This window comes from Manduca sexta, chromosome 19 (genome assembly GCF_014839805.1).
Source record: "Manduca sexta isolate Smith_Timp_Sample1 chromosome 19, JHU_Msex_v1.0, whole genome shotgun sequence".
In the NCBI taxonomy this organism is placed as follows: Eukaryota; Metazoa; Arthropoda; class Insecta; order Lepidoptera; family Sphingidae; genus Manduca; species Manduca sexta.
The window spans coordinates 355,991-383,237 of record NC_051133.1 but is presented as its reverse complement, the minus strand read 5'-3'; the positions used below and the strand labels follow the sequence as shown (position 1 = coordinate 383,237).

The 27,247-nt window shown below is 35.9% G+C and overlaps 1 protein-coding gene across 1 annotated transcript; it reads left to right on the top strand.

Moving 5' to 3' along the window:
- Positions 1 to 795: 795 nt before the first annotated feature.
- Positions 796 to 27,247, top strand: LOC115440483 (organic cation transporter protein). The gene is made up of 7 exons (XM_030164810.2): positions 796 to 1,038; positions 13,882 to 14,083; positions 17,743 to 17,843; positions 18,236 to 18,390; positions 18,654 to 19,304; positions 19,675 to 19,856; positions 25,847 to 27,247. Exons 1-7 carry the CDS (start codon positions 875 to 877, stop codon positions 26,024 to 26,026), a joined length of 1,635 nt encoding a protein of 544 aa, XP_030020670.2. The 5' UTR covers positions 796 to 874; the 3' UTR covers positions 26,027 to 27,247.

Genomic DNA, 27,247 nt, shown 5'->3' with positions numbered 1-27,247 from the left:
GCCATTACGTGTGTTTTTATATACTAGCTTCTACTCGCGGTTCTTCCCGTGTGGGAGTTATACCACCACCGTGTTCGTACATCCAGCATTTTTAGGAAAATATATAAATAAAATATTTAAAACAAGTCAAAAACGATGAGTTTCTTCACGTAACATTATTTGTTATATATATACCTATATGGTGTATGTTCTTGAGATCCTTGATTATTTATATATTGTCACAGGTATTAATCGCAGTGGAAAGATAATTCAAACTCAATCGACCATTGCATAATAAATCCTGATAACATTCTGTCACGGACAATGTATAAGTATACATAGTTAAATGATTTATATTAAGGCTCAAATATATATGTAACACATTTTATAGGTTTCGTGGCCCATCCAGCAATGATCTTTCTGTGAATCGAAACGAATGAATACTGTAAACTAAATTGCTAATTTTGTGCCAAGTATATCATTACAAACTACGAAGGTTTTGTGATTCCATAATAAAATATACAAGAGTATTACAAATCATCGCGAACCACACATTAAGTTTCTTCGTAAACATTATACAAACTCAGTAATATTTATTGCGTATTTTATAGAATCTCTAAACCACACACCTCGATTGTTACACTAACAGATTCCAAAAATATAAAAAAATCATAACCTGTCAAAAAAGGTTAGCACCATAATGTCCAAAGAGAAGAATACAATTATGACACCTTCAATAGACGTCAAGTATGTCAGCCCAGAGTCGCGAGTCGAGTGTAGATTGTAAATTGTTTAATGGTTTGTATTAGTATCAGTGGTAGGCGCGATAACGCGGTGGTAGGTGCCGCGTGGTGGCGACAGACGGACAGTAGCCGCCGCGCGGTGCTGTAGTGCGATGACGAAGCCCAAGGATGGAGTGGACCTCGACGCGATCCTGTCGGAGCTGGGCCAGTTCGGCCGCTACCAGATCCAGAACTACTGCCTCATACTGCTGCCGATTATGTTCAGCGCTGTCTACAACAGCCAGTATATATTTGCCGCCGGAGAAATAGCCTACAGGTGAGTGAAATTTTGAACTCAAATTCGATGTCTTGTGAAATTTTTGTGTCTTTGTACGTGCAGACGTGAGCTGGCTGTAGTGTTTTCGATTTAAAATCATTACTCATATGCATTTTTGTGTGATTTTAAGTTTCAATCGTTTTAAAAATCGTGCTCAGTATAGAAAATACTTTTATTGGCTTGTAAAATATGTGGATACTGTCCGTAAAGACGATTTTACCTTGATTTTTTATTTGCTGTTTCCTTTTGGACTAGTTTTTACTGGCGGGTACGCTCGCCTCCCAAAGTTTTACGCGAATTAAAAACAGAACTATACACTTTCCCGCGATAAATAATAATTATCTGTCAAAAACTGTGTTAAATTTCATCAAAATATATTGAACGTTTATTGCATTTGTTTCTACCAATTATTCGAATATCTTCATTAAGTTATCTACATATTATTATTATTTATAACATTAATTGTAATTAGTAGATAGATACTTAAATTTATTTTCATGTAGCATTTGCTTGTCGCTTCACCCGCGTGAATGAGTTTTCCGTGATAAAAGTCCCGCTATAGATTTCCCTGGGATAAAAAGTAGCCTTTGTCTTATCCCGGGTCTCAACTCTCAAACTATCTCCATGCCAAAATTCATCGAAATCCGTTGGATAGTCTTTGAGTTTATCGCGTTCAGACTGACTGACCGATGCGGAGGACATTGTTTTATAGGATATTTTTTTAAACTTTTTAATAGGATCAATTCCGTCATACATGTTTGTGGCGTAACTTGAATCATTTAAGCAGCACACACAAAGAAAGCTCACAAAAGTAATAAATGTTCCCCGTTGTGTAAGAGTACAGCATTTTCTATAAACAGGCTATCCAAAATTTTAAGAATTATTCAATTCAAACATGTAGGTCCTGAGATTAGCGCCTTCAAACAAACAAACTCTTCAGCTTTATATAATAGTATAAATATTGATATTGCGCAAAATGAATTAAGATTTGAGGTTGATAATTGATAAATATCGCATGTATAATATATTTGGATACAATCTTTATGTTATCGTTGGATTATTAAATAATTATTTTCATATTTTCTCTACAAAACTATGTTATTCAAAGCTATGCAACTAACAGTTCCACATTTCTTTCACTATATCTAATTATAAATGCAACATTTAGGTAGATATAACCTCCGCATAAACTACAATAATTATTACGCTGGTTTTATATTTGCTATTGTTGGCACCAGCACAGAGTCAACATTTATCAAAGAGGAGCCCAAATCTAAATTATTTTTTTATTTATCACCACCATCTGCAGCAGACTAAGCCAAATTATTTAGATCCCTCGCCTCTATCATATATGTAATGTAGTACATCACTAATTTATTGCGAGTCAGTTAACTCTACATAATATTACCTATTCTTTAAATTGTTTCGAAGCACACTCATAGTTCAGGAGTACTAGTTGAATAAAACAAACGTAACTTCTAATACTCATAATATCATTAACTGTTGTTTCTTCTTTCTGCTTCGAACCAACTATCTCTCTGGGCTGCGTTAAACTTACCACTAACTGAAAAACTATCGTTACTAGTATTACTAGACATATAAATCCTTTTTACTCTTCCGTGTATAAATCAAACACGAAACACTGTGATACAACATTCTATATGAATGATTCTATAATAATATCGTTTTGTGCTCTTATATAATCTGCGTATGAATACAATTTTATTTATACAGCGCGTATTCGCATACCATTCCAAACCAAACCATAAGTTATTTGAATTTTGCTCAATTACTACAATAAAGTGACAACACCGGACATTTAGAAGAAATGCTCATGATATAGCGATCTTCGCCGAAATCATTTAAAATACTAATGACTGACAGATTTTTTTTTGTATGTCGTAAATAAATACGTACATTGCCAAAAATAACATCACATGAAACATAAATGCGCTAGAATTAAGCCTCTGGTACTAATCAAAACAGTCCAAATATTGTGTTTGCAGATTTGTTTGAAACTATTAAAAGCGGCGGTAGACTAGTTGGCTGTGGAAGGGACTGCCGAGACGAATGACCGCAGGTTCAAATCCCAAGGGCATACCTCTAACTTGTCCAAAATGTTGTGTGTATTATTTGTGAATTATCACTTGCTTTAACGGTGAAGGAAAACATCTTGAGGAAACATATTTACCTCAGAAGTTCTCTATAGGAATTTTGAGAGCCTGTGTAGTCTACAAATCCGCACTAGGTCACCGTGGTTGACTAAGACTTAATTCCTGTCAGAAGTAGAGAAGGCCCGAGCCCAACAGTGAGACAGTATATTATATTGAAACTATTATATCGATATAAAGTCTTAGCCCTACATTTGAATATCATTCGGCCAACATGCTTCAGAACTTTCAATGCCGAATTGATAAAACTGTTGTTCTGGGTGCCTCACCCTGACACATCGAAATATAATGTTAATCCGCTTAATATCCACTGTCACTACTTAAAATATGTAGTTCATATCGGAACACAATGAGTGTAACGGAACGAAGTCAGGAGGCGATAGTAAGAACCTACATCTTCGGACTGATGTTTACGAACGGCTCAGTCCCTAGCCCGATGTATTCAAATTTATATAAGTATGTAATAATATACATAATGGATCATGGACCCGCTAGTCTATAAGTAGTAAATATTTATCCTTTTATATCTCCAATTTAGACATAAAAGAATATAGGTAGACTTCAGGTCGTAGGTAGACAGGTAAAAAATATTAGTTTAGCGCTGCTCATGCAGGTTGGTGATGAAAATCAAAAGGCATTAAACGATTATAATAATTATAATAAATATTGATAACAAATGTAAATTTTTTGCCGTTCCACAAATATTTTAATTTGCATACTGTGGTCTCCTATAATTAAGAAGCATGTCACACTGTTAATTGTGAAAATGCTACACCATTGTTTTTATTATACGTCGTTTACCCTTGGAGCTCCTTAATTAAATAATTCGATAGCGACCCGGTTAGGGTTTGCACAGGTACTAGAGCATATGTGTCATTATTTTAAGATTTTTTTTTTATAAATTACACATATAAAGCTTTCTCTTTAATCACTTTGTCCATTGATGAATACCGTATTTAAATTCACATTACAGACAGACGCGGCGGGAGTAGATTGTTAAATAATATGTGAGTAATGAAGGATATTTAAAAGTCAAACGTTGCCATTCTTTCTTGCGATATTCTCAAAAAACCGGTTCACGAGTGACGTACCCTTCCAACAAGTTTTCGAACCAAACAAACTCGCATGTTTCGGCAATATCTATCTATATTTTCCTTAAAATATCTGTATGTGTATAACAATGCCTTGCCAACTCTCTTTATTATTATTTTCGTTACGGTACATGTTTTCATTAAGACATAAATAATGCTGTTGTGTTAGGTATTACTTATAGATTATAATTGCTCGCTTCACCCGCGTGAATGAGTTTTTCAGGATAAAAGTTTCGCTGGGTATTCTCCCGGGATATAAAATAGCCTATATCCTTCCCAGAGTTTCAAACTATCTCCGTACCAAATTTAATAGTAATTCGTTGGGTAGTTTTTGGGTTTATCACGTTTAGACTTCAGACAGGCTGACAGTTCTTGATTTGATTGTTTTATAATATATTTTTTAGAACTGTTTATGTGGAACAATTCTGTTATAATAATATATATTTCGTAACTCTAATCGATTACACAGCACACGTAACGTAAGCTCGCCAAAAGGATACATTTTTCCCGTCTTAAGGGACTTAACATCCAATGTCTCAGGATGATGAGCTCAGTATAGTTTCACTGTACTGTACAGTTCCATTATAGTTTTTATATTACCATAAGGCGAGCGGCTCGCTCTTCTAAACATTCAGTTATGTAAAAAGGAACAAGGATTAGGAAGGACAGGGGGAAGTTAGGGTCTGTTTACTAAAGATGAATGAACTACCGCTCTTATCAGAGATAACGTAATAAAGAAGTAATGTGGTGCAATTTCACGGTACAGTGGAGATTCACAATGAAGTTTATGCGTCACTGGTCGACCACTAAACGTTCACTAGATTACACCGGAAAATTGTATTGATTTTTTATCAGTTTTAATAGTTTTTATTGTTTGTCCACATCGCTCTAAGTATGTGTAATGCGACGCTACCGACAGAATTTTATTTTTATATCAGACCTGTATGTAATTTTGTTAACTACTGGATATTGGTCTCCTGTTACAATAAAAATGAGTAAGTAGTTCGAGCAGACTATATTCAGCCCGCAGCGCGCCTAACCTAAAGCCTAAACTATTATGGCGAGTTATAGTAACAAGACAAATTTTATTTTACTCCTTCAGAGATGTATAGAGTTTAGATTTGAACAAGTTATTGCCGCTTCGGTTCTCCATTGTACTGGCTAGGCTATCGCCTATATCCACGTGATATTATATTTTTCCGGAGGCATAAGTATCTCCTTTTCCTTTTCCTTATTGCTTTGCTTTGCTTTAACATTCGCAGCGCTTCTACGATCCTTCCTATACTGTGTTATTTGTTTAATTTGTCACTAATTATAATTAATTAAAAACAAGAGATAAAATAGCAAAATATATTTCTTATTAATTTCTAGGTATTTTATACTGAGTAAAACGATAATTAAGAAGACCAAAGGTCAATTTATTACAGTTTAAAGCGATTAAAAATTCGATTTAGATCGGTATCTGCTCGCAAAAGCTTTGATTTCATCACGCCCAGACCACGCCCGGCTCGTCATTATGTTCGTATCACACTAATCTGACACACACGTTATATTAGGGTTGATAGATTGGGGCAGAAGTATTCACGGCCTAAGTAATTTGGCTGGACTTCACCAATCTGAGCTCTTCCATAACAGACGCAAAATTGCCAGTAATTACATCGACCACAATATTTTTAAACCGAAACTGTAAGTAACAGAAATAAAAACCCACACGAGTGTTGCTCAAATCTTGGATTTAGAACCTCAACGCCTCCTACGAACCCAAGGGGGTGACATCTAACTAAAAAATCTACTGACCCTTAAATACTATAAGTAACACTACATCGCAAAAACAGCTCCTGTTTTATTCCTTTCGTTTTTCAAAATTTCTGGTACGTGACCAGCTGTAGGCGTAAGATAGATGAGAAAAATGCCTAGTAAGGAATAGAACAGATCACCGAGACCAATCCGCAGGTTCAAAACCCAAGGCACATACATACCTCTGACGATTTGAAGCTTCACGTGTATTATTTTGTTTTTTTTTTTTGCTTTTACGGTGAAGACAAACATCGTCAATAAACCTACATACGTATCTGAGAATGTTCCATAAGAATTTAAAACAACACGCAGTTGGCCCGCGTGGTGGAAAGGCCTAAACCCTCTTAGTAATAGCGGAGGACGTATTAGGCAGGAAACAGTATATAATATAGGGCTGGTAATGTGTAACAAGCTACTAAACCGATCAGGTAGCAGCCCTAGCGATGTCCACTCGGTAGGCGTGTGATCCTTGTTTTTTACGTTATCGATGATTACCTCACTACGTGATATTAGAATCTTGTTTTGTTCCCGAAGGCTTATCCGGGAGCCGCAAATGCTTATTAGGGCTTAAAAGTGATAATGCTAATCCATACTTTAGATGAGTCTATCATACTTATTTCTCTTGATTATCACTGACGGTTATTGTAGGATCTGATTCAGTGGTCTGAGAATTGGAAATGCGTTTCATCGATTCCAGAGTAGAGTAGACGATCTGTTATAAAGAAATATTAATATATATCTTACTTACATAACTAAAGTTAAAGTATGTACAATATGTAGAATTATAAATTCATAATGCTTAAATGCACTTTTTAATCTATAAGATTTTTTAATATGCTATATAGAATTTGGTCTCAAATATACATGGGCTCCGTTTTTCTAAATTTATCATTCGAAATCCCTGACGCTGTTCTGGTAGTTTTCTTCCCTGAATGGTGTAGATGTAGAGATATTATATCAAAATCATCGCCAGCTTTCTCCGCTATGACAAATGTCCGTCGAATGTCGGTCCGTGCGTCGGTCGGTCATAAATAACAGCGGTGTGACGTGTAATGGGTTTACTTATTATAGTGTTGCAGTGGTTACACTCGCATCGCTCGCACTTCGGCGATCTGCAATAATCTTCGTAAATATGTATACAAAAGCTCACACAGAACGAGTTTTTTCATACAACCATTTATGACAATACGTGTAAGTGTTCCGTCTATTGGATTTTTCGTCATTCGTTATATGTCATCACAAAGTACTATGGTCGCATAGTATTGCACTTCGCTACCACCACCTTCACCGTTACCATCAATTTAGATAATATTATGACGCATACTGTCGCACAGCTGGGCACTGGAATAGAGGAAGTCCAATAATGAAACGTATTATTTTTTATTTTTATTAAATTTAGACGGAAACCAGATTACAATCAAAAACTCAATATAAAATATACAAACATAAAACTAGATTGTATTCCAAAACTTTGCGCCCTTATACTGTGTCCGCACTTTAATTACTTAAAGTGCGGACTAAGATAAATCAAAACTGTTTAGTACTGTGTATAGTAAAAAAAAAATGGAACAAGAAAGTAGTATTCGTGTAACTTAACAATAAATAACTAACTATTGCCGGTAAATATTAATTGTTTTCTTATTTTAAATATTAATTGACTTCTTGAGAATGATCCAAATCTGCCATTCATAACGTCAAGGTATTTGGGTTTTTTCGCCAAGTCATTATACGAGCGACACATACGAACTATCGGATTATGGAATGAGATGTTGATGATGTAAATGTGCAATGAGAAGACGTTTGAATTACGTATTCTGTATGAGGTGTTAAAATTTATTAAAGCCAGTAGTAATTCAGGAGAGTCAATTTGTGAGTGTATAATTTTATAAAGGTATATTACTAATAACGTCCTTTAAATCAAATCGGAAGCTTTGAATTGTGAATAGTATAGTATACTGCTGCTAGGCAAGCTGAATCGGCCAAAGTGTACCACCGAAATGGACGCGATATCGCTTGCAAGATTGCGCACCACGGGGACCATATATCCACCGTCGCTGGCATACTACATCTGCAGGTTTTCATACGATATTTTTTCAACTGCTATAGAGGGACTGCCTCGGTGGCGTAATTTTATTGCGTGCACCATGTGACTACCAAATTCTTCGAATCTCGGATCGGCCAATGGTATTTTTTGTGCCCAGTACCCGACACAACCTGAATTCTGAAATATGTACCTCATATGGCAATTATGTCGGCATACCGACTAAAACCAGCGGTGGCCTGCTTTTGCGCACGTTTGAAGGTTCCTGGGAGTCGTATATGCATTCGGATTCGCCGAACCCATCTCCGCACAATGCCGCCTCGCGGCTCTTCTATTTTGAGGCTCAGAGGTCTCCTTCCTCAATGGCAGCACCATTTGTCGAACTGAAGCTGCACATTCCCTAATGTACGGCCACGACCCGTGATAGCTCCCTTTTAGTCGCCGCTCACGACAGGCAGGCGATATTATGGCAAAATTCTTTAAATGTACTCATATTACAGGGCGTGGTTGCTCTCTGCCTACCTCTACGAGGATAAAATGCGTGCGTGTGTGAGTGTCTGAGAGGTTTTGACAGCTCGCATTAACATAGATTATATTCGACCTTAAAGATTAATCGGTACATGTGTTCCACAACACAAATATTATCATTCATTTGGAAATGAAATGACGCCCGAGAGGTACAGCGCGAATTGGGAAATAGTAAAAAATATTATCAAGATAATATTGTAAATAAGTACTGATAGTGCGTTTCACAGTTCATCATTTACACTAAAGATCTTTTATGTGGTATGGGGATGTTTAGAATACATAAATATTATGACATAAACATAGGGGCAATACTCCGAATCCACGAGCGTATGATCGTGCAGCATTGTCGATAATAGTATTGCAAGTTGATTGAAGATGTAGGCGACATTTTCATCTTTATAACTTCTTATAGATTGATAATTCTTCCAAACTATTTAAGCTATTTTAAAACAATATAATTAAATGTAGGTATGACAATATGTCATATTCATCATGTGTGTATTCTTTGTGAATTTATCGTTCGCTTTAACGGTGAAGGAAAACATCGTGAGGAAACCTGCACATCTGAGAAGTTCTCTATAGGAATTTCGAAGGTGTGTGAAGTCTACCAATCCGCACTAGGCCAGCGTGGTGGACTAAGGCCTAAGCCCTCTCAGTAGTAGAGGAGGCCCGTGCTCAGCAGTGGGCAAGTATATAATACAGGGCTGATATTATTAATTATTATTATATGACAATATGAGGTTATATAATAGACACAATTGTAAGACGAAGGTGCTATAAATAATGCACAACAAACACTCAACTGAGAGGGACACAAGGAAAATTGATGCACGTATTTCTCAATGTCGACTATTTTGTAATTAGAGTTAGTATTTACTTCGCACTTCGCACCGTTAAAAGTCTGGTTTTGTAATATTTTAAATATATACTTGGCTATTATACTTTGTACTTGGTAGTTGTAGGTACCAAAACCGTGGGAGTTTCCCTAGAGGTTTTCCTTATTTTCAGTTTATACTTTAACCTTTATTGTCTGTATTTATGTAGTATAAACTCTATCGTGATGCACCTTAATATAAAAAGTGCATACACATTCAAATGAATAGGTTCATCGACGGAGTCAACAACTGTCCGTAAACAGTAGCAATATCACCCAGGTATTATAATTACAAACAGAGGCGAGCGTTACACCTTTTATGCCAATGGCAGCCTTAAGGAGAGTATATAAAGAATAAATTCCAGTTTGCTCCTGTAGATTGTAATAAAATATATTAGTTTGTTATGATACTTTATATTTAATGATACCCGCTGATAATGAAGATGAATTGATACTTTTACTGTTAGCCCGTACACCTCCATTGGCAACCGAGTAAAACAACCTAGCAAAGATCTGTTGTTTAGCGCCTTGTATTAGTTAAGACCACCGCTTATCCAGGCTTTTAAGTAACAAATCATGGTTCAAGGCAATGCTCTATGCTGCTTCCGTCTCCCTACATATTAAGGGTCACAATGCCAATAATTACATTGACTAATTAGGTTCCGAGAAGTCTTCTACCGGGGTCACTTGGTCCACATCCTTTGTAGTATTTATTATTATTAAATTGAATAATATCCACCTACCCTTTTTATAGTTTAATGACTTATGCCTCAAACGCTCTATTATAATCATACAGTAATTAGATCTTTATAAAGATCGATTACTATCAGGAATGGCTTTGGTACTTGTCTGTTTTATGCTGCTATTTTAATTACCTGTTAATGGAATTCATAATATCTCCAAAAAGGGTTTCTAAGAGAGTTTCCTATAACTACACCGATTACGGCACTCGCATTCGCTGTTTAATCTGCGAAAACATTTATATTATTCTCCCAGAGTTTTCTAGTATTGTTGGTGTTCATAACCAGCAGAGATTACTTACCATCAATTGAGCCACTTGCTTGTTTGCCTGTCTTCTACTAAATCAAATTTAACTCCACATAATAGTTCAAGGTATTTCCCAACACGTCCCGTACCACGATCCAGGATCCGGTGACCTCTATTTTGAGATCGTTTACAACAAAGATTGAATATGTTGTAGACGGGATGTGGATCGTTAGCCGTCTGACCCATTAGCGCACGTGCCTGACCGTTAACTAATAAATAATAAAACAAAGGCATTTTTGTTGCGATCATCATCATCTCAGCCACAGGAAGTCCACTGCTGAACATAGGCCTCCTCCAAGGATCTCCGCGTCATGATTTGTTGCGATGATTAAAAGAAACTTAACTATAAAACTTAAAATAATTAACTTATTTTAATTGTCTCGGAGGCGTAGTTGTACTGCATGCGCGGTACGACAGCGCTCTAAGGTCCTGGGGTCGAATCCCGGGTGGGGCAAAGTAATATTTGGGTTTTTCCGCTCAGTATCAGCCCGGCGTCTGGAATTTGTGCCCGATATGGCGATAGGCTCGCCCCCTATCACATCATGGGACGGAACACACTTGGCGAAAATTGGGTGCCTTCGGGGATAAATGCGTGATGTGTGTGTGTGTGTGTGTTGTGTGTGTGTGTGTGTGTGTGTATGTTTTAATTACTATTATTTTCTTATTATATAAAAAAGCCGTAGTAATAGCCAATAGTTTACGTGCATGTATTATGGTCCTATAATTATGTATTGCTTCATCTGTGCCAAAGCGATTCAGGATCCAAGTAATTCGCGTACAAGCCGACAACCGCGAGTTTGTGTTGTACGTAATGAGAGTATTATGAACCTTATAAACACACGTTCTGGTGACGTTGCAATGGCATTGCTTAACATTGAATTTCTTAACATTTTCGCTTATAACTTTTTTATTTATAGCTATACGACAAAAAGTTATTGAACCAAAGTTGTAAAGAATTTAATTTGCAACAAAAAATGTTGATACATTTTTTTTGTCAGATAAATAGTTTAAAAGATACATCGTAAAAACCATTTTAACCCCTATTTTCAAGATGGCGGCCGTGGGACAAGGGTGGCGACCCCACAAACTTGGTTTTAGCTTTACACTAACCCACCCCTTTACACTTCAAAAAAATAAAATTGCGTCCTCTAAAAAACGCAACCCCAAATGTAACTTTTCAATGGACTATTAGTTCATTAAATGCTGAGGAACGCAATTCTAGTATCTTAATCTAAGTTTTAATCGTTGTTGCTACTGAGTCTAATTTGATTATTCTTGATATCAAGCACAATGACCAGCCCTATTTCTTACAAATAAAATATCTTCTTTATCATGCAGACCACAAGGTATTTTTTTGTATATCTTCTATACAGTCACATTAGTTATATGAATGATTTGGTGCATGCACATCACCGTTAATATAGAATGAATTCAAAGAGTAACTTAGACATGTATGATAAAAGTGAACAATAAAATATAAAAATAGAATTAATATATAAATTGTGTACTGCGTGCATTCGTTTACATTTACAAACAATATTCATAACTTTTTATTTTCATAACTTATTAGAATAATTTAACTGTACATTTTATAAAGTTAAACGCGACAATGATGTCTTTACTATTTGCTATGGCAATGAGAGATATAAGAAACTGAATATTAATTAATGTCAAATGAATATTAATAATTATTTGAAGTAAAGTCAATAAATATTAAGATTATGAAGGTACGTTTGAGACATTTTGTGTCATTTATTTATTATATTAAAATGGTTTGCTTTTATGTCCAAGGTAACCAGGTCCCTTATAGACATTAAATCACGTTTGTCGTAACATTTGAATTTATATCCCGGCAGATTGGTTATTTCGGAGGGAAGTTTATTATAAAAGATAATACTATTTACTTAAACGATTTATTCGTTTTACGGGGCCTAAAATTTGCAGCTGCAAGTTTTTTCTCCTTTCTAGTATTCAAGCGGTACAAATGACTGTTTTCACACATGATGTTCTGAAAAATGTATTCGGCCAGCAACCTATATTCACCTTCTTAAATAGTTTTCTAAGAGGTTCATGAGAGCGAAGGCTGTAAATATCCCGAATCGCTAGTTTCTATTAGAAAAAAATAGTTTGCAGATCTGCAGCAGAACTCCACACAAGAATGCAATAATACCTACATAATGCTGTGAAATTTAATTTTTCAATAAGCCATTAACACTAATTCAGAGTTCTAATCTATATCTTCTAATTATAACAGAATCTAATGAGCTACACTAGGAAGATGTTAGGGAAATCGAGTGTCGGCCTCGGTAGTCGCGCGGGTCATAAAAACGTCTCGCCCTAGCAGGCCCGGTGATGGAAGCTGGACTTCCGTAAACACTTTGCGGATAGAATACATATTGTTTTCCTTATTATTTTTTACATAGCCAATTGTTCAACTGTTTACTGTTGGTAAGGCATTCTAGATTTTTTAGACAGGTCCCAGAAATCCTGGAATACTAAGACATGGCAAGTTATACCTAGTGTTGGGATCTTTCACCTAGAACTCTGATACAGTGTTAACTTTAAAAGAACACTACATTACTATCAAACATAATCAGTGGCATCTATATGGTATTATGGCTCCTTTAGCAATTTATTTCAAAAAAATTCTAACAATGGCTATCAGGAAACCAAATAAATTGATTTGAATATAAGTAACAACATCCGTTTTTCTAATCTTTTTATCTACTTGTATAATACCGATGATACATCAATACTGATGTGTTATAACATGTATTAATTGTGAGTTCATTCACTTATCTATGAGTAATTAAAAAAAAATGTAAAGAAATTACAAATAATTTAATATTATCTGCTACGTACTTGCTAATATTTTGTTATTCTGTGTATTTATGAACAATGACGACTTTCTAATAAGCAAATATATCTAATTGTTTTTTTAGCCTTAGAAAAACGAACGCGTTCCTACAAACTAAAATTTGCCTAGATTTATTTTTTTATAACATACCTATCACTTTACTCAAACTGTTGTATATCCGGTTGGTTCTTTCAGCCCTTCTTGTGTTAGTTTATATTTAACCTAAGCCTATAGACAGTTATTCCATTACTAAGTATGCAGAAACTTTATAATCAGGAACCATTTTGCGCGGTCTTGTAGCTGATTACTTAGATTTGCTTCAACTACTTCCAACAACTTCTTCGTGCATTCTTTCATATTTGGATTACTCGCAAACGTGAAAATATCGGAAAAATACGTATTGATAATTGCCTGACCAACATGATTGATGTTTCCAGATGCAAAGTGCCGGAATGCGAGTCCTCGCCCCCGGAGTTCGAGACGGACGCGTGGGGGCTGTGGGCGCTCCCGGAGTCGTCGGGCCGCTGCGAGCGGTTCGAGCCCATCGACGAGTTCTGCACGGCCAACAGCTTCCATCCTAATGACACAGTGCGCTGCTCCTCTTGGATCTATCAGACTGATTATACTATTGTTGCTACGGTGAGTTAATGTTTAAGGTATGAGAATATCTTGTGTTAATCCGATTTTGTACTTCGTAAATTTTTTGTAGCATTGGTTTGCCTTAATAGAAAAATATGAAGTAACAATTGTCACTGTATAGTCATCGAAATACTTAATTAAGATAGTGTACTGTTGTGTGAAAATTCTGCTAATGGTAACTTTTGCTTAAATCGCAAATTGAATAGCTTATAAGTCATAATATAATATTACGAGGAGTTCTCCATAAGAATTTCGAAAGTATGTGAAGTCTGCTAACCCACGTTAGGATAACGTGGTTGACTAACGCGTAAACCCGCTCTGAGCGGGCCTATACCCAGCAGTGGCACACTTTATAATATAGCTCAAATATTATTATATATTTGTGATTTTTTACTTCAATAAATTTGGTTTAAATTATTATTATAATTTCATCCAATTAGAATCAATTCCGTTACTAAAATTGTTTGTAAATAAGTTAATCTCGGGCTTATTTATCTCCACCTACCTAGGAAAAAACTCTTAAACAGGTGCTTTCGCCGAGATACTATCGTGTACCCCCCTAGTTGATCAGAGCCGGGGATTATAATCGAATTTATTTATTCAATTATAACGTTATCAGAAAAGGCTTAGCTCTTAGAAACCCCTGTGAAGATCACGTGTACCTCATTATAATGACGTATAGCTGTTGGCAGCGTCTAATGATTATACGATTATTGGTGTGTTATCACGATTCGCGTTATCTTTGGACGTTTTGCGAACAATAAATTATTCAGACGTTTAAGGGATTACGGTATTAGTGAATATTTGTAATATGCCACGAGAATTGATTCCGAATATTTTGAGTTTGACTTTTTTATGTTAGTTGATAGTAGCTCACTGTTTATCAAACGAATTTTTGTCATCGTTTAGTCAATGGAAATATTTGTACCGAGGGTGTTTGTCTGTCATTTTTATTACGCCGGCAAAACGAAATAGAGCGGCGATAGCCTAGTTAAGTGTGGAACGGACTATCGAGACGAATGTCTGAAGATTCAAATCCCAAGGGCACACACCTCTGACTTTTCTAATATGTTGTGTATTCTTTGTGAGTTACCGCTTGTTATAACGGCGAAGGAAAACATCGTGAGAAAACCTGCTTACTTTAAAAAATCTCTAAAAGTATTTTGATGGTGTGTGAAGTTTACAAATTCGCACTAGGGCAGCGTAGGTGACTAAGACCTAATCCCTCTCAGTAGCAGAGGAGGCGTGAGTACAACAGTGGGACTGCATATTATATTGAAACTATTATATCGACGTAAAGTCTTAGCCCTACATTTGGATGTGCCCAGCAGTGGGACAATATATAATACAGGGCTACTATTATTATATAAAGTAAATAGCACGTAATGTCAATATAACGCACCATTTAACTTAGCTCAAATTTACGATCTGTGTCACTGGTTTTTTAGAGACTAGATGACAGTCGCCGTTGAGGTGCTACCCTAGCAAAATGGCGCCCTGACTTTTAGACTATTCAAAATTTATAATACATATAGAAATAAAATGTCATTCTGCAATATGTTGCCTTTACTTTTATATACCTAGACAATTTAAGAAATATTTTAGTTTAAATTATTCAAAAAGATCTAGATTTTTCAACCGACTTCAAAAAAGGAGGAGGTTCGCAATTCGACTTTGATTTTTTTTGTGTGTTTGTTACGCGGTTAGTCCGCCAATTGAGGACCGATTTTCAAAATTATTTTTTGTTCGAAAGCGGATACATCTGAAGTGGTCCCACAGGCACCAAGTCAGGATCTGATGATTGGACCCTGGAGAAATCGAGGGCAGCCCTAAAATTTTATAGGCTCACACATCGTTTTTCGCAAATTTTATGAAGTTACTTAAGTACTTGCGTATGGTAATAATCATCTTATGTAGCTGAGCTGATAATGGAAACTACTACTCCTTAACAGTGAGGAGTTACTGGAAAAGGCATCTACTAATTTAATAAATTCTTTTTAGGTTTGAAAGAGCGTTTGTCTTTCGGTCTCATGATTATTACTAACACAAAAAAGCAAAAGATAGAAACTTTTTAACAAAAAATTAAACCACCTTAAAACTACTAAAACCAAAAAAATATTTAACATTACCTATATACTGGTTACCAATTTTGGAGTCCGTGCCTAATAAAAATTAAACATTAGTCATTAAAATTGCTAGATAAGCTAAATAAATATATGAACAAATGTACGAAAACAATGTTTGATTGTTATTAGGCACCGACTCTAAAATAGGTAACCAGTATATAATTAATGTTAAAGATTTTTGTGGTTTTTAGTGGTTTGTCAAGGCGATTAAATTTTTTGTTAAAAAGTTTTTATTTAAAGAAATTATTTATAAATTTATACCCGTAACCCATACGCCGCCAAGAACGGAACGAATTGCTCAAGACTGTTTGATTAAGAACGGATTAAGCGATTGGCCCGGCTTACAAAGTGAAAACATTTATATTGTAGTCGATGTTTTTTAAGTACATTACACGCTTCCGATTGTCTAGCCGGCCGGCTACCACTCACGCATCCAGTCCTAGATCAAATGCTCTAGAAAAATCTTAACTTGACTCGACTTAAGTCTTTACTTGACTCGACTCGACTCGATCAGCTAACAACCCAAACACATTACAACTAATCCATTTACAATAATTATTTCACCTTTCACATTCAAATCACAGAAATGAATGACTTATCAATCCATGACAATGTTTATAAATCTACTCCACTCATTATTATAATAAAACCGTGTAATATGTAATTACTCTAGTTTTTGTAATCATAATAGAATGATGAAATTCCCGTTTGTTTTATCAACAATTCACCACGACCGTGGATGATAATGCTGTTGTAAATGTAAACGGAACGTTTACTTTCAACCTGTAGGATATTTTTTAGACAAAATGTAGTGTTTACAATGAACACTGTCTATCAAAATATGTAAACCTCCTGATGGTCATATGTTTTTTAAATCTTCAATAAGTAAATATTATCATTTTCGTGACGTTTCGTTTAGTGTGTTTAATATAGATAACGTAGCCTTTTACTATTACGTACGCTGTAGTGGATTTTATTAGAAAAGACGAAGTCTAGCTTCTTCTTACTAATCTGCCCCAATCCCACTCAAATGTGGGATAGGAAGATGTATACTATTTCAAATTAACAAAAAAGTAATCCACATTTTTTGGCGGATTTAGACACAAAGAAATGCTAATAGTTTTTAAGTAATATCGTGTTTCTCACTACCTATCCTTATAGACAGCGATATTATTAAATACTGGTGGGCTGGCAGACGATGTCCTACCACAGACCGGTTTTTTTGTAACTACTTTTCATAATTTAGGTATCGACACAACAAAAAATGTATCAAGGGATGTTGTATACAGAAGAATGTATACATGTGGCGACTGATTTTTATTTATATAAATGATATTTACATTTAATATTTCAAGGGCATATCTAATTGCAAAGTTGTTTTACATTGTTACAGTGTTCATACTTTGTATTGAAATGATATGGCTCTATGAGTAATTTTGTTAGTATTTATGGACCAGCAATCTTATCATGCAAAAAATATTACTCACGGCAGTAGTAACCTGTAATTGTATATTTTTTCTATATATTTTCCAGTTCGACTTGGCGTGCCAGGAGTGGAAGCGCACCCTGGTGGGCACCATTCACAGCGTGGGAGTGTTCGCCGCACTTCCCATAACTGCTTACATATCTGACGCGTAAGAATGATACCAATGTCTTTATAACCTGTCGGGTTGTTTTCTAGGGCAATAGAGATACATCCAGGATGGTGGTCTTATGTGATATAATGATATTATTACATAGGTGTATAAAAGTAGTTTTTTCGGGATAAAAGTAACCTACTTCCTTTCTTACCATTCAAATTTAGTCTGCACAAAATTTCACCAAAATCACAGTTTAGTCAAAAATGTGTAACGGACACACAGATAGATAGAGTTACTTAGCATGTATAACATTAAGTATGGTCTGTGAAAGTCCTTCCACCCGGGTAGATATTGCCCTCTGAAAGAGATATGTTATTTACAAAACTTTATTTTTGCTTGCTTTTGAATTATTTTCAAAAGTTTACAGAATATATTTTATCAATCAGGTTCGGTCGTCGCACGGCGTTCATCATGACAGCGGTGGCGGCGGGCGTGATGGGCGTGGTGCGCTCCTTCGCCAACAGCTATCCGCTATACGTAACCCTTGAGTTCATCGAGGCCACCGTCGGCTCTGGCGTCTACAGCACTGGGTTCATCCTTGGTAATAAACTCCGTATTATAAAACTTAAAGTTAAAACACGTGCAAATTTAGCAAAACTAAACTATGAGCAATTCGCTTCAATAAAACAGATGTTCAAAATACAAGTCTTGAATAGAAAATGTAAAAGAATAAGTTAGTTCTTGTACTAAATTAACGATGTGTTAATAAGGCTCTACATTCGGTGACATATCATGATTATGCTCCATGCCTTTAATTTGGCAAGGCTTGTTCAATAACTTACTCGTCCTGTTTGAATTTTTCAGCCCTCGAAATGGTCGGCCTGAACCGTCGAGTTCTTGGAGGCAACATCATATCCTGTACATTTGCCATCGGTCAGGTTGTTGTCGCTCTGGCTGCCTGGGCTGTTCCCTACTGGCGGACATTGACCCTCGTTATCTACGCGCCATCAATCCTTTTCATCCTCTACTGCTTCCTAATCGAGGAGAGCGTGAGGTGGTTACTCAGCAAAGGAAAGAAGAAAGAAGCTGCTCGAATAATTTTCAAAGCTGCTGCAATTAACAAAAAGAAACTATCACCAGAATCAGTGAAAATCTTGACAGAAGACGTCAAACCAGAGGAGGAAGAGAAACCGCAAGAGACGATAGCAGATCCCTCAACAGAGAAGAAGGAGTCGCTGGTGATGCAAGTGTTGAGGTCCAAGACCATAATGACCCGTTTGATCATTTGCTCATTCTGGTGGATAACTCTGACATTCGTGTACTACGGACTGTCGATAAACTCTGTGTCCCTAGCTGGAAACAGTTACGTGAACTACATCCTCACCTCTCTGGTGGAGATACCAGGATACGCGTTGAGTGTGCTCACCCTAGACAGGTTCGGGAGGAAAAGCTCCATCATGACAGCCTTCTTTATATGCGGAGTGTCACTCATCGCACTGCCGTTTGTACCTACTAGTGAGTATTAGAAATTATTATATAAAGTTAAATCTTTAGTTTGAAACATTGTACTTATCTCTAAGTGTCATATGCGTTTGAATGTGGCTTAGTTTACTTGGGTGTATTAGTTCTGCACTATACATAATATATCATATTTCAGCAGTAGTACATAAAATTAATAACATTATAGTAACTTTTTCTTGACATTGAAGCCATTTTTAATTTATTATTTAAAACATTTACCTTTTTAATCCAATGCTTTTTCTTCTAATATTAGTACATGTAATGTTTTCCATTTAGCACATATATTATCCCACGCTAAACTTATAAAACCACTTCACATATGGTAGCATAAAGACCGTAGTTAGACAGTAGTGTTTTCCCATAGCACTGGGGTGGCTCCAGACTACCCTCAACATGATCGGCAAGCTGTCTATCAGCATGGCGTTCAGTAGCATCTACATCTACACGTCGGAGCTGTTCCCCACGCAGGCTCGGCACTCGCTGCTCGGCTTCTGTTCCATGGTTGGGCGCATCGGATCCATCGTCGCGCCCCAGACGCCACTGCTGGTCAGTATTTTATCTTAGTGGCAGGGATTGTCAGTTTGATGGGTCTATTCCGACATTTCTTTAATATCAATACCTCAAATGTACATAAGACAAAAAAACGAAAATAGGTTAGATGGAATACGTTTCCCTATATGTAGTTAGGTATACCTAGAACGAAAACAACTCCCTCTCACTCCAAAGCGAAATATCCGTCATTCTTATAATAATAATAATAACGTTTATAGCCGAAATTAAAAATATACACAAAAAAAACTTAGAAAAAAGCAAAATATTGGGAATAAGGATGTGGCTTGGCTTAACTACTGTCTAAGGTGTAAAACCCAGCCAGCACTGATTCAACCATTCCTGGGCGCTTTGGTGTTAGGCGAGGTACATAGGAATTAGGATTATCTGCTTCAACATGACACTAGTCGGATAAAGTAGCGGTATTGTCACGGGCCGATAGCGGGCTCGGTGATGTTCCTACAGATGGTGGGCAAGCTATCGATCAGCATGATATTCGCGTCGATATACATCTACACGATCGAGCTGTTCCCGACGGTGGCGCGACACTCGCTGATGAACACCTGCTCCACTATCGGCAGGATGGGCGCTATGTTGGCACCACAGACGCCATTGTTGGTCGGTCAGTCGGCCAATACAGCTATCTAGTAAATATAGTAGCTGTTATATTGTAAACAGATGTAGTTATATTGTAGCAGGAGAAAACATAGTGGCCAATTGGTTTGGTTGTTGGCTAGTTTTTGTAATATTGGCAATTTAAGTTAATGTACTTTTTGCTTCATTGTAATAGATACTGTTGTTAGTATAATGTGTCGATATGGCCACTTACACGTGCTTCTTATCGAATCTCTAATCACCTTCAGTGATATTATTTTGTAGTTATAAACGTTGTTTCGTAGGTAGATTTTATTAGTACTGTTGTAAATATGGTATATGTTCTTAGTAATTAAATAAAGTTAGTAAAAAGATGTTATTGACATGAGTGTTTATTTCGGACTAAAGAGAAGTAACTATGGCAAACAAAATACAATTAGTTCTAAAAATAGAACATATAAAAATAATAAGTCACGACGAAGGTTACAATCTCCAACAGCCGCCCTTAATCGCAGTTGTGACAGAAACAAAACAAATAAAATAATTAAGTTTCTAAACCTAAGTTAACTACACATCGTTTGTGTACTAGAGGTCCGAGGGCCTTCGTTAGTACATCAGCAGGCATATCGTTACTTTTATATATTCTAACTTAACAATATTATTAGATACCTTTTCCTAATAAAGTGAAACCTAGTATCTATATGCTTCGTCCTGCTGTGGTGTACAGGATTTCGAACAAGATTAATGGCACTTTGGCTGTCAGAAGCTAAGTTAACTGAACAAAGTATACCTGTTATCTCGTATATAAACCGACGTAAGTAACACGCTTCCTTCGTGGCAGACGCTAATGCCATATATTCTGACTCGGCCGAACTTAACGCAACAGTAGGTTGCTTCTTGGATTCCCATGATACTGGACCTCCACTTAACTTGTAAACATAACCGGTGTATGACCTTCTGTCGATTGGACAGTTTGCCCAGTTTGCGTCACAAAAACCCTTTAAAGGTTCTCTATTCTTCCTGTAAACCAATGAATAGTTTAGGGTACCTTTTAGGTATTGCAGAATCCTTTTAGCAGCATTCCAGTGCTCTTTAGTAAAACACGTATTAAATTGACTTAAATAGCTCGTGGCGTAAGCGATGTCTGGTCGTGTGTTTACCGCTAGATACATGAGGCATCCTATTAAGTTTTGATAAGGATAAGACTCACCGACTTGACCATCCATTCTTTTTCCATATTCTTTTTTTAATTAATGAGTATCCACGGTCTTACAATCCTTCATATTAAATTTTTCTAATATAGAAAGAATATAATTTCGCTGGTTCAACCTTATACTCTCGGAATCACTTTCAACTTGTAGTCCCAAATAACATTTCAGTATTCCGAGATCTTTTAATGAAAAATATTTCGACAAATCATTCTTGACGGTGTCAAATGTCAAATCAGAATTAAAAGAAAGACTATTATGTCATCAACAAAGATTCCTAATATTACAAGTTCTTTACCAAAAAGTTTAGTATACACACAAGGTTCGGAAGGAGTTCCTATGAAACCTATTTTAGAAAGCGTTTCATTTAACTTTTTATTCCAAGCTCGCGGTGCCTGTTTAAGACCGTAAAGAGATTTCTTCAATAAACAAACTTTGTTTCTTTACCCTTTTGAATAAAACCAAGAGGTTGCTCCATGAAAACTTCTTCTTCTAAATCTCCGTTAAGGAAAGCTGTATCGACATCTAAGTGCTTCATTCTCAACTTCATATCTGCAGCTATCGCAAACAACGTGCGGAGGGAAGAATGACGAATCACTGGTGCGAACGTCTCCTTGTAGTCTACACTTTCAACTTGATGAAAACCTTTGACGACGAGTCTCGCTTTATACTTGGTAATATTACCATAAGCATCCCTTTTAATTTTGTAAATCCATTTACATGGTATAACCTTTTGTTAGGTCTATCTACTAAATTCCATGTATGGAGTTTCCTTAAGGAACTATACTCATCAACCATAGCATGTTGCCACTTATCAGCATCATCGGCATGAGTAGCTTCGTAATATGTCGTAGGTTCATTAGAATCTACCATTGACGTATTGTAAGCTTTATAAAAATTTGTTGTTTTTCTGTCTCTGGAAGGGTATCTGCGCTCAGGGTGCGATTCCTGTTCCAAATTCGCTGTCACTTCTTCCACACTAGGCAGCCTTAAGTCACTGAGAGACTCTCGCTGTTCCAGAGTCACTGACTCTTTTGCACTTTCTAGATTTACTGGTAAAGTTGCTTCAGCCGCCGGGCTGATATTCTCATCACAGTCATAGAATTGACAGTCATGATCAAACTCAGAATCAATCTCTTTTTGCTCATCAAATAACAATATAGATTCTGACTGTGCGACAGATTGCTTCTGCTTTAACGCTGTAAAGCAATTTTCAAAAAGGTTGCATCTCTGGATATAATAACTTTTTCGTGGGTTAGCAGGGTCCCTAAAAATATAAGTGCCTGGATTTTCAGAATAACCGACGAAAATTGCTTCCTGTGCCTTGACATCTAATTTTTTCCTGTGACACGAAGGTATATGGACTAGAGCTCTACAACCAAACACTTTTAGATGGCTAAGATCACCTTTTCGTCCATACCATTTGTCATAAGGAATTTGTCCACCTAAGGCTCGATGAGGAGACCTATTCTTAAGGTAAATGGCAACTTGGAATGCATCTTCCCAGAATGATTTCGGTAGTGAACTTTCAGCTAGCAACGTTTTGAAGCAAGATAATCAACAAACTCTTTATTCACGAACTCCTTACCTCCATCAGTCCTAATTGCTTTAATTGTTTTATCTAACTGATTTTCAACAAAACATTGAAACACACAAAATATATCTTTGACTTCTGTTTTAGAAGAAATAAAATAAGCAAACACTTTTCGCGTATAATCGTCTACTATTGTCAACATATATCTATTTCGCTTGAGAAAGAAGTTGTAGACACCGGTCCCATCAAATCCATATGGATCAGTTCCAAAGGGAAGTAGCCCTATTAAACGCTAACCTTTTGAAAGGTTTTCTTGCTTGTTTACCTTCCACGCAAGCGATACAACTAGTTTTATCTACTCCTGTATACTTTATACCTACCTTGTGATTTTTCAGTTGGTTCATGCCTATACGACACAAATGTCCTAACCTCTTATGCCATATTTGATAACTATCCTGACAACCAGAGTGCACATCTTGTGTCAAAAATTATCCGCCACATTCTCGGAAACATTTACAGTACCATCTAAAACGTACAGTCCACCACAGGGCGAGGCATGAGCAACAGATTCACCTGTAAAATTAAAAGTATCAGATTTATAAAAGTTACATCCATTTTATCAAAAACACAAATAAAACCCTTTTCAACAGTTTTATATACAGATAACAAACTAGCTTTCAAATCTGGTATATAAGCAACATCACTAATATTGTTGACCACGTTCTCGGGCGTGTTTATTGAAATATTTCCAATTCCGCAGCACTTAATCTGTTCTCCATTTGCGACAGTAACAGTACCTTGATTCTGTATCGAGATATTCTGAAACCAGTCCCGTCTAGAAGTCATGTGTCTAGTACAACCTGAATCTACATAAATTATGTCCTTTCTTGGGTTTCCAGAGTATTAAGACTTGTAAATATCGTATCATTGGTATTTACCGCATTGCCTTTCTCCTTCTTGTTTCTCTGTGGACAGTCTGGTCTCTTATGTCCAGGTGTCTTGCACTCATAACAAACTATATTCTTCTTCATTGACTTAGGCTTCTTCTTCGCATGAAAGACAGAGTCTAATGATGTAGCCACATCTTTGGACATTTCATTAAGCAGTTTTGTTTTCACCAACTCTGTAGTCACGTCTACATTGCAATTTTCTAAAGCCATAATGAGAGGTTCATACCTTGGAGTTAGACCTCCCAAAAGTATTGCAGCAATAGACTTGTCCTCTATGACTACATCAATATCCGCAAGATCCTGTGCGGTTGACATAACTGCGTTAATATATAGTTCAATATTTTTGAACTCTGATAGACTCAACCTGTACAGTCTACGCTCCAAAAATAATCTTCGTCCTATTCCCTTATCTTCAAAGGCTTTTTGCAAACAAGTCCATGCCTCAGATGCAGTTTTCGCACATCTTATATGGGTTATCGCTGCACCTTCTACTGATAAGCATATCTTTGCTAATGCCTTTGCGTCTTTGCGTACCTTTGTAGAGGCAGGGGTTGTGTCTCCATCTCGGTATCCACTAATTGTTTCCCATAAATCCTCATGGATAAGGTAATTTCGCATCTTGAACTTCCAAGTTGGATATCCATCTTTTATCCTCAAACAAGGAAATGGAAAAGATGTGATCGACGCAGGGATTTTTCACACTCGAAACATCTCCAGATTCATGTGACATTTTCAGACTATTACTATTTCCTAGTCACACAAAAAATATATTCAACTTTATTTTACCAAATAACGTGAAAAAAAAAAAAAAAAACTAAGCGTTCGTGCTGATAACGTGTTGTAAATATGGTATATGTTCTTAGTAATTAAATAAAGTTAGTAAAAAGATGTTATTGACATGGTGTTTATTTCGGACTAAAGAGAAGTAACTATGGCAAACAAAATACAATTAGTTCTAAAAATAGAACATATAAAAAATAATAAGTCACGACGAAGGTTACAATCTCCAACAAGTACTTAAGTACCTAATTTATAGCTCTTTCCATCTATATGTCTTTTTCTTCCGTTACACAGCAGTATGCAAACATTGTTGTATTGTGGTCTAAAGGGAATTGTATCCAGAGTTCTATGCTTAACGCTGAGGTAATGAAGAGTTGGTCTCTTCATTAAATATACGAGACTACGTTCTTTTATTTTCAATATTTATCTTCCAAAGTTTTAATCTTCGTTAATATAAATTATTTATTATGCCGCGACAAAGGCTTCTGATAATACAATGAAGACATAATTTACACGAACTCAATCATTGAAAATTCCATTGGATAATTCTTTCTACAATCAATAGGTTCATAAATGTTAAACATTGTAACTATTTAAAATACAAATGCCTTTCAATAAAAATGTTAAAGATAAACATAAAGCTCTACATTCCTAACTGCTGACGCCAGCTGAGAGTAAATTCTGTTACTAAGCATCTATTATAAAATTAAATTCTTAACCTTTTTCTGAAATCTAAAAGACTAAAGGTTGTTAAATAGTAATTTCCCTACCACGTAAGCGCTTTACATAAAATATGATTCTGAGTTTTCGGATTATATAGATCCAAGATCTGGATAATTAAAAAATATTGTAATACATGATCTATCATATGCTATCTACAATTTTCCAATAAATTATTCAATCCAATCTGTAAATTTCCAGATGGCGGTGATGGAGTCCCTCCCATACCTGATATTCGGCATCATGGCTTGCACGTCGGGGCTGTTGATGCTGCTGACTCCAGAGACCCTGCACATCAGGTTACCGGACACCGTCGCGCAGGCAGAGAACATCAGCGTGGCGCCTCGGAGCAAACGCACCACCGATATCATCGTCGATTAAGTTTACAGTGGATGATTTTAAGGCTTTTTGGTTCGTACCATAATCAAATAGCATGATGGCATAGATTTTTATTTTAACAGGGCTGTGCCGGTATTAAAATTCTTGCTCCCGGTTTCCAAAAACATTTTATATAGATGAGGACGATCTGGAGGTGATTAATGGGATTTTAGGTTAGGTCAGCTCGATACACCGCCGCACCGGACGGCTTAGGACCATGGTCCTTTCTACTTGCCAAAGTGAAGATTTAAAAGATAGTTAAAAATAAAATTATTTTTTGGACAGCCTAGAAAGGTTTTATAATTTTCATCATCATAATATTTTAGTCTATGAGTGCTGTATCAAGGGTAACGTAGTGTAGAAATCCATAGGAAATGCGGAAAAACAGGCCAGAGTTTATTCTGAGATTCCTTCAAAGTGACAATTCGTTTGAGTGCGTGTGTGTCGACTAGTCATGAGGTCTAGTGTGAGAAAAATTGAACTATTGTGATGTATTGTGTATATAAGTAATGTATAATAAGCGTTTATTGACGGACGAAATTAATATGATGTTGTTAGACAGGTGTCTACAGCACCTACTGGACCTTAAATATAAATCGATCTTACAAATAAAATAATCGATATAAATAATTCGTGAGCATGACGATCTAAATAATATATTTTTGTGATTTATTTGCAATTGAATATTTCTAAGGTCGTTTATAAATTTCGAACGATAGAATATTTTTTTTTCATCATATTCCAGTGAAGTAGTTATGAGAGTAATATTGTGGGGTTATTTTTCTAGTTTGAAAACCATTAGTCTACTCTAACACATTATTAAGTAAAGTTTGTGAATTTATTTATATTCTCGGGAACTAATCAATTTACAAAAAAAAACATTGTACACAGAGAAATATAGCTCGGCATTTCAAAATTATCAAGTTAGGAGAAATTATATTGTGAAGTATTTTCCTGCTAATTATAAAAAACTAAGACAATATTATTGTTAACCGTCAAGTTTAGTATTGCTCAGTAATTACATATATAATTTAAAAAAAAATTGCTCTGTGAAACAATTGTAGTTAGTTGACTGTTGAAATGACAAATGTATACAGTTTGTAACTTCTAAGAAATTACATGTTTTATTTAATTTATTGTATGTATATTAAGTCCTAGTTGTAATCGTAAACATATTATACAGCATAATTTAAATACTTGTAAATAAACAAGTTTTATGTGATA